Source organism: Papio anubis, chromosome 1, assembly GCF_008728515.1.
Source record: "Papio anubis isolate 15944 chromosome 1, Panubis1.0, whole genome shotgun sequence".
Taxonomy (NCBI): Eukaryota; Metazoa; Chordata; class Mammalia; order Primates; family Cercopithecidae; genus Papio; species Papio anubis.
This window is the reverse complement of record NC_044976.1, coordinates 134,780,572-134,789,761: the sequence shown is the minus strand read 5'-3', so window position 1 is coordinate 134,789,761 and position 9,190 is coordinate 134,780,572. Positions and strand designations below refer to the sequence as shown.

The 9,190-nt window shown below is 36.1% G+C and overlaps 1 protein-coding gene across 20 annotated transcripts in view; it reads right to left on the bottom strand.

The window, feature by feature from the left end:
- CDC42BPA (CDC42 binding protein kinase alpha) overlaps positions 1 to 9,190 on the bottom strand; it is a 324,270-nt gene that overhangs the window by 93,630 nt on the left and 221,450 nt on the right. For all 20 annotated transcript variants that reach the window (XM_031655209.1, XM_021926575.2, XM_031655222.1 and 17 more), the window contains one exon: positions 4,288 to 4,412. In XM_031655209.1, coding sequence (XP_031511069.1) covers positions 4,288 to 4,412 — 125 coding nt within the window. The remainder of the gene's footprint in view (positions 1 to 4,287; positions 4,413 to 9,190) is intronic.

Here is a 9,190-nt window from a genome sequence, read left to right as displayed (position 1 = left end):
CCCCCCTCTCTTAACTTTTAAAAACAGTTTTAGAGGTAGGTGTCTCATCTTTTATTTGGTTAAATCGTTCAAATACTTCTTAGTAACATAGTTATTATTACTATACATAATCACCCCCCCACTACACCTTATATTTTCAATTTCATTATTTCCATTGGTTTCTTTAAACATGAACAAACTCTACCAAATACAAAAGTTCCCTGTCCTCCTCACTGACAAACCCCCAAACATCCCATTTTTCCCTCTTTCATTGTTCTACTACATACATGTAAGTGCTCTAGTATTAAACCCTGCATTCACTACTCTATACTTCCTGAAGTCTAATTCCTGCCTCAACTATTTTGCTGAAGCTAATCTGTTAAAATTCAACTACAGAAGGCCAACTTAGATCTATGTGTTCTCTTGGCACATTTAATCCTTCCCTTCCAAGTTCTCTCAAATAATCAATTAGTTAATACTTATTAAATACTATTACATTGGGCACATTAAGAAGACAAAAGAAGACAAATAAGGGACAGTTCCTGAAAAGTTGGTGCATATATTGTAATTAGGAACTTTGATTCTTAAGTCATACAGACCTGGTTTCAAATCCTAGCTCTGGTGCTTACCAGCTGTGTGACTTTGGCCAGGTTACTTCTCTAACTTTGTTATCCCATCTATAAAATGAGGATAGTAATAATACCTATCTCACAGAACTGGTGTAATAACTAAATAAGAATACATGTGAATTTCCAGCCTAATGACTGGAATACTCTTATGTTTTAATCAATAGAAGCTATTGCTATACACAAATGAGCATTACTGAGTGAGGAATGTTTCAAATAATGTGAGTGGATTTAAATAAAGAAAGACAAAGGTTTCATTACTGAAACGCTTTGTAATCATTAAACCCTTCTCCTGGTTCTCCTGCAGAGCTGTTTCATCTAGCTTGTATCATATAGCCCTTACCATTCGCCTTCTTTCTTGTTTCCTCAAAAACATCTCAACCACTTCATTGGCCTTATTCAATAGGAATTTAATTCCCAAATTTACATTTCTAATCCTAACCTTTACGTTAGTTTTTCAAAAGCATATGAGAAACCTCTACTAAGATGCCTCAGGATCACCTCAGTCTCACCGACAAACAAAATAAAATAACAGATAAAATTGATTGTATCATCTTCCCCAAGGGTGGTTACCTCTCTTAACTTTCCTACTTCAATGATGCCATCATTTTCTTAACCACCTTAACTCACAATTCAGGAATACTAATTTCTCCTCATCTCTCACCCTTCATTTGTAAGTAATATTAAGTCCTATAGATTTTTCTTTCACAACATCTCCTGCATTTATTCACTTTATTTCCAACCTTACCATCTATTTCATCCTGAACATTAGTGTTAAAAGCTATTTGCCTCATCATCATTTTAATTAATACCATTACCTTTGCAAAAAACCTTCTCCATCTTACAAATAAGTGAAGGTAAAATTCTTACCTAGTATTCATGACAATTGTGTTGCAGTAACTTTATTACTCTTATTTCCTACTATTCTTTTACATAAATGCCAATTTGGTCAAACTAGGTGTAGGATATTTTACTAAACTCAGGCTTTTCAGAAAACACAGTCTAGTTTAACTGACTGCTCCCACCCTTCTTGAGCAACTAGTCTGAGATAATTCCCTCAACACTACATTCTTATTTTTAAAAAGTCAGTATCTATTCAATATGTAAGGCATTTATATTTAAGTCTTGTAAGTTATCGCCAGTTCTGGTCAAAATAGTTTTTAAACTTTAAATGTTAAGTTATAAGTTACTTAAAGGCAAGTACTACATTTATAGACCTCTGTGTCTCTTATTGTACCAAAAGAATGCCTTATGTGAGGAAACACATTTAAAAAATAAATCTTATGGATTAGCCTATTAATCTAACCTCTCTTTGTAATATTATTTCAAAGAGAAAACGTGAAGTCCTCTGATGAGCTAATGGTGAGAAGGAAGGTTCCTACTCTAACAGTGGTGAGAAGAAGATGTCCTTGCTCTAAAAGGGTTTCTTATGAAAGGGATATTTCATAGCAAAAGAGAGAGGAGGTGGAGTTCAAAGCCATTAGAAGTGACTTCACATAAGGTTTTATATACTGCAGTATTTCTTTTATATTAAACTGTTCATTTGTCCCAGGAAACATTTAAGGTGCTGTATGTCATGAGGTCCCATAATCTTGTTTGAGCATTACTTCATTTTTTTAAAGCAGGTTTAGTACTTGTAATCTGAAAATCCAAAATCTGAAATGCCCCCAAATCTGGAACTTTTTGAGTACTGACAAGATGCTTAAATTTTTGGATTAGGGATGCTGAACTGTTAAGTATAATGCAAACTTCCTAAAATCCGAAAGAAATCCAAAATACTTCTGGTCCTGAGCATTTTGAATAAGGAATACTTACTCTGTATACTAAACTCAAAAATGAAAATAACTCAGTCTTTCGACCTTTATAAACTTGGATATTGTATCTCACAGAGTTACCTTTCAAGTAGGTAAGAAAGTTGAACAGGGAATATATATTTTACTTTTTCCCTTGGGTATTTGCCAATCTGCTATCTAACAGTCCATTTCTAAATAAGAAGTGGGGTTAATAACAGCTTTTATGCAAAGTGACTTCCTTGTATTTCTGATTTCTGCATTTCACTTGAATGTGAGAAGTGTATAATGAGTGTTTTGTGGCATCATATAAAACTTTCATCTTCACCCTTTCTATTAACCCTTTCTACAAAGCCCACATTGAAAGCTTCCTTCCATTACTAGAACCACTTCCTGTTCCAGCTCAAATCAGCATGCCTGACACTTGAAAAAATCAGAAGTCTAGGAACACAGGTTTTGACTCTGCCTTCTGAAAAGTCATTTTCAGCTCCACCTTAAATATATATTTGATAACATAAAAATGGAATTACAAATGGCAAGTCATAATTTTTGATATTATAAACTTGGTTAAAGATTAAAGTGGATTTTGCTTCAGAAATGCAGACTTGATGATATAGATGTAAATTAATGAACCAATAACTATACTGTCTGGAACCCAAATAAATTTCCACAATCTGCATATTCCCTTTATATGCACTGAATAGAAACATTATAAGCATAAGAGCTCTTAATGGAAAAGCATTTGAACCAAAATATGCGTATAGGAAATAAAATTCCCTACAAATGACTAATCTATAAATAAATGATGAAACTACAGGTTGGATATCCTTTATGTGAAATGCTTGAGACCAAAAGTATTTTGGATTTCAGGATTTTTTATGTTTTGGAGTTTGGAATACCTGAATATACATAATGAGGTTACCTTGGCAATGGGACCCAAGACAAAACACAAAATTTGTGTATGTTTTATATACACCTTATAAATATAGCCTGAAGGTAATTTTTTACAATGTTTTAGAATAATTTCTTGTGTATGAAACCAAGTTTTGACTGTGACCCATCACAAAGTCAGGTCTAAAATTTTCTACTTGTGGTGTCATGTCAGCACTCAAAAAGTTTCACATTTTGAAATATTTCAATTTCAGATTTTCAGATTAGGAACGCTCAACCTGTATTTGTTTTGATATAAATTAAACACCTACCATTTGCCAAAAAGGATTTAAAAAGTTAAATAAATATAAAAAGTTAAGTTACCTATTTTTACTTGGAAATACAGTCTTCATTAGATTCTGCTTTCTCCATGTATTATTAAAATATGAAATTTTTTACACGCACCAGAATAATGGTTTAATAAATGAATATGAAGGTTACTAACATGTATATTCCAAACGAAATCCCAAGAGCTTGAGAAAGAGCTGATAAAACTAAAATGTAACCATTTAAGGTTTTAAAAATGTCATGTGTGAATTAATCTGGTATAATCATGATAGAAGGTAACAGTACAGTATCTTTAGCTTCTAAGTTTTTTGCAGGCCTTCCATTTCTTAAAATACTCACAAATACAGGAGTTTTGGTCTTAGAAAGAAACATCCATAGGTAGCAGATGAATTCCAACTTTGACTCTGGAGGTGGTAACATTTTCTTAGAAAGTAATAATCAATAATCAGATTACAATGAAGCTGTGTTAAATGCTGGTATGGGACATTTGTTAGAGTTAGGGAACAGAGGAACATAACAGAAAACACATTAGAACACAAATAACAGGTCAGTAATAAAATTGTGCTTTTCGGACAAATGAGATAAAAACCATTATTAGTAGCCACCTGGAATTCACACCAACTTGGCCACATACTCACAATCATCCACAAAAGAACGTTTAAAAGAGCACTCACCACTGAATTATTTCTGTGATTTGGGCTTCCCAATGTGCAACTGATTCTTTCTTGTCTGCTAGATCTTTAACCTCTTCTTCTAACTGCTGGTTGTGTATACTTAAGTTCTCATACAAAGTAGTAAGCTGAAAGGTAGTTTTAAGACATGCATGACTTTCAGGACCAAGAATCCGAGATGTTCAGACAGGTATTGTCAAATTTGATTACTCAACATCATCTACCCAATAATGCTTGTCTTATTATAATAATCCCTTTTGCTCACTGAATTTGGATATCAAGTACTCTGAATTCTCCTGCTATCTTTGCTTTTTTCCTTACATCCTACAGTGACTTGGTTCTGTGAACATTCTCTACTTGGCTTAAGAATTGCCTATTTCTGTTTGAAAGAACTTTTTTTTTTTTGGTCCAAAAAATGTCTTTATGTCATCTTTTCTTCTTTAAAGCAGCTTATAATTTCAAGCATATACAAAAATGGAAAATATAAATGAATTCCCATGAGCCCCACTACCTAATTTCAACAATGATTACTTCAACATCAATCTTGTTTCACTTGCATGCCTGTTCTTTTTTTTTTTTTTTTTTGAGACAGAGTTTTGTTCCTGTTGCCTAGGCTGGAGTACAATGGCGTGTTCTTGGCTCACTGCAACTTTTGCCTCCCGGGTTCAAGCGATTCTCCTGTCTCAGTCTCCCCAGTAGCTGGGATTACAGACATGCGCCATCACGCCTGGCTAATTTTTTGTCTTTTTAGTAGAGATGGGGTTCCACCATGTTGGTCCGGCTGGTCTCAAACTCCTGACCTCAGAAGATTCGCCCACCTCAGCCTCCCAAAGTGCTGGGATTACAGGTGTGAGCCACCACACCTGGCCTATATGCCTGTTCTCTTATCCCCTCTTCCTGTATTATTCGGAAACAAATACTAGACATCATACAATGTTATCCATGCGTATTGCTGTATGTATCTCTAAAAAATAAGGATCTCTCTTTTAAAATATAACCACCATAGCATCATACTACAAATTTCAGGAATTTCCTAACAGCACATAGGTAGTAATAGTTCAAGTTTCCACTTACTTCAACATATCGCAAAACTTAAGTTTGTTAAATTCAATCATGATACCAATAAGAAAACACAGCTGAATGGTTAATGGTTGGAGATACACACACACACACACACACACATATATATATATATATATATTTTTTTTTTTTTTTTTTGAGCAGGGTTTCACTCTGTCACCCAGGCTGGAGTGCAGTGGTGTGATCTCAGCTTATTACAACCTCCACCTCCTGGACTCAAGCAATCCTCCCACTTCAGCCTCCCAAGTAGCTGGGATTACAGCTAAAAAAAATTAGTACCTGGCTAATTTTTTATTTTTTAAATTTTTTGTAGAGATGGGGTCTCGGCATGTTGCCCAAGCTGGTCTCAAACTTCTGGGCTTAAGCCATCCGCCTGCTATGGTCTCCCAAACTACTGGGATTGCAGGCATGAACCAGCACGCTTGGCCCAATATGTCTTTTAAGTCTATTTTATTTACAGGTTTCCCTGCAACACCTTTATTTTTCTTTTGACATGAAGAATGTAGGTTGTCATGGCCAGGCGCGGTGGCTCACATCTGTAATCCCAGCACTTTGGGAGGCCGAGGCAGGTGGATCATGAGGTCAGGAGATCGAGACTATCTTAGGTAACACGGTGAAACCCTGTCTCTACTAAAAATACAAAAAATTAGCCGGACGTGGTGGCATGCGCCTACGTAGTCCCAGCTACTCGGGAGGCTGAGGCAGGAGAATTGCTTGAACCCAGGAGGCGGAGGTTACAGTGAGCAGAGATCATGTCATTGCACCCCAGCCTGGGTGACAGAGCAAGACTCCGTCTCAAAAAAAAAAAAAAAGGAATGTAGGTTGTCCTGCAGTTTTCTACATTCTGAATTTTTGCCTTCATTTCCGGAAGGCATTTTTTGCTGTAAATAACATTGTAACTTGGCAGTTATTTTACTATAGCATTTTTAGGACATTCTTTTTCTTCTGAATTCCATTTTTAATTTTTTCTGTTGGGAAGTCAGTTTTCAGTTGAAGTTTCACGCCTTTGAACATAAATGTGTCTTTCTTCTCTGGTTGCTTTTAGAATTTTATGTTGGTTGGTTTCTGGCAGCTTTTCTAGGATTTGTCTAACTGGGGTCTGATTTCTATTAATTCTTTCACTTTTAGGGTTTGTGGTATTTCTTGAATTTGTGGCTAAATGTTTCTCACAGGTTTGGAAAAATTCTGGGCCATAAACACTCTTCGAATATTGCACTGCCACCATCTCTCTCTTCTCACCTTTTGCAAAACCAATTATTTGTACGTTACAGCTTTTCATCACATCCTCTATGTCTTATATCCTCCTTTCTATATTTTTTATTCTTTTGAATCCCTGAGTACACTTTAGTCTAAATTTTTTTTTAAACATATGTAGTCCTTTTCTTTGTTTCTCTCCAATCTGTTAAAACGTTCATTGAGTCTTTTGGTTATTTTATTTTTTGCTCCTGGAAATTCTATTTGACAGTTTTGTAAAGATTCTAATTGTTTGCTGAAATTCTTCATATGTCTACTTTCTTAAACAAATTACACAATTATCTTAAAATCCTTTCATAAAAATTTCATACTGGGAACTCCTGCGGGTCTGTTTCTACTGACTGCCTGGTTTTCATTTTCCCTTTTCTGATTTTGTTTTTGCTGTTGAATTTTTCTCTTGGTTTTCAATGATTTGGTTGTGTTTGCTGATATGCTTGGTAATTTTTTTCCTGCATGCCACATATCATGTATAAAAATTTTAGATAATTTTAAGACTCTAGATAATATCTTCCTCCAGAGGTTATTTACTTTTACTTTTGGTAGGCAATCAGAGTAAAGATAGATCTTGGAGGCTGGGTTTCAGTCACTGAGGACTTATCTTTCTCACTCACCCTTACTCCTAAAATGTAGGCTTTCAGTGGGTTGAACTGAAAGTCTGAATTATTTACTAAGGATCCTGCAACTTGATAGGCAATGCACTTCCATTTTTCTCTCTCCAGCCTTGTAAAACTGTGGAATACCATGTTCAACTTCCTAGATTCTGAGATTTTTCTGCTTTCATATCTGCAAATGCCTAAAGAGGAAAAGTGGCACTAAATGTTGGGCTCACTGCTCTGTACTATTATTTCCTTTAGGATCTTGGTCAGTAAAGTCCTGGTTTCCTTGTTGTCACTCCAATGACTTCTTACAGATGAATCCTATAAGTGGTATTTATATAGTATTATTTTTAAAATTAAGCTTTATAGCTCTTCTTGGTGAGGTGGTAGGATGTAAGCTATTCTGTCACAGAAGCAAAAAGTTCTTGCTTTAAGTTTTTAGAAAATTCATGAAAAAGGTTGGGTGTGGTGGCTCACGTCTGTAATCGCAACACTTTGGGAGGCCGAGGTGGGTGGATGACCTGAGGTCAGGAGTTTGAGACCAGCCTGGCCAACATGGCAAAACTCCATCTCTACTAAAAATAAAAATATTAGATGGGTGTGGTGGCACATGCCTGTAATCCCAGCTACTTGGGAGGCTGAGGCAGGAGAATCGCTTGAACTCGGGAGGCGGAGGTTGCAATGAGCAGAGATCACACTACTGCACTCCAGTCTGGGTGGCAAAGAGAGACTTCATCTCAAAAAAAAAAAAAAAAAAAAAACCACATGAAAAAATATTTGCTTACTATTTTATTTCATAGCTACATTTTTTTTTCTGATAAATGGTCTCATCTGCTATTTAATACTACTCCTTTCTTCCTTTTTTGTATGTTTGTAGAGATACTGTGCTAGTTTCTTCTTGATGACTCAACTTTGATGAAGGTGAGTTGCTCCTAGAGGATCTATTCACAGGTTTTTAGGGATAAAAGGGCCATGTGATTGTCAACTTGACTGGGCCACAAGGTGCCTAGACATTGGGTCAAACATTATTCTGGGTAGGTCTGTGAGGGTGCTTCTTAATAAGATAACATTTGAATTGGCATACTAAGAAGACCCCCCTCCCTAATGTATGTGAGTCCCATGTGATCAACCTGAACAGAACAAAAAGGCTGACTGCACCAATAGTAGGGGGGAACATCAGCTGTGACATCAGCTTCTCCTGCCTTCAGACCTGAAATGAGACAGAAGCTTTTCCTGAATGTTAAGCTTGCCAAGCTTTGGGACTGGAACTACAAAATATACTCTCCTGGGTCTCCAGCTTGCCCAATGCAGATCTCGGGACTTGTCAGGCTATATAATCACTTGAGCCAATTCCTTATAATCTCCCCTGCTCCCAACACACATACACACACCCCCCCACCCCCCACATACACTCACTGTATTGGTTCTGTTTCTCTGTGGAACCCTACCTAATACAGGCCACAACCATGTTCTAAGTCAAGCGTCTACAAACTTTTTCAGTAAAGAACCAGACAACAAGTATTTTCACCTCTGTGGGCCACATAAAATCTCACATTATCATCATCTTCTTTTTAAAAATAGCCATTTTAAAATATAAAGATTATTTTTATCATGTGGGGTAGACAAAAACAATCTGGGAGCTAGATTTGGCCAGAGGCCATAGTTTGCCAACTCTCAATTCTAAGTTATTAGGAATTCTATTAATGACACAGGATTTTATTGGTGTTTATTTTTAACCTGTATTTCTGTGCAGAGATAGGCAATTTTGGCACAAATCACAAAGCAAAGTTTCATTTCTTCCCCTCTGGCAAAACAACAGCAATAAATTGTTTTACGCATATAGAGTTTGTCTGTAATTCCCCCATTTAATCCTACCTCCAACCTCCTTGTCTTCCCAAAAGGAAATGAGATCCAGGGAAGCTATCAGTCACTGCTGGCACACACTGATTTGCCTATCGCAAACAAGAGATTTAAGT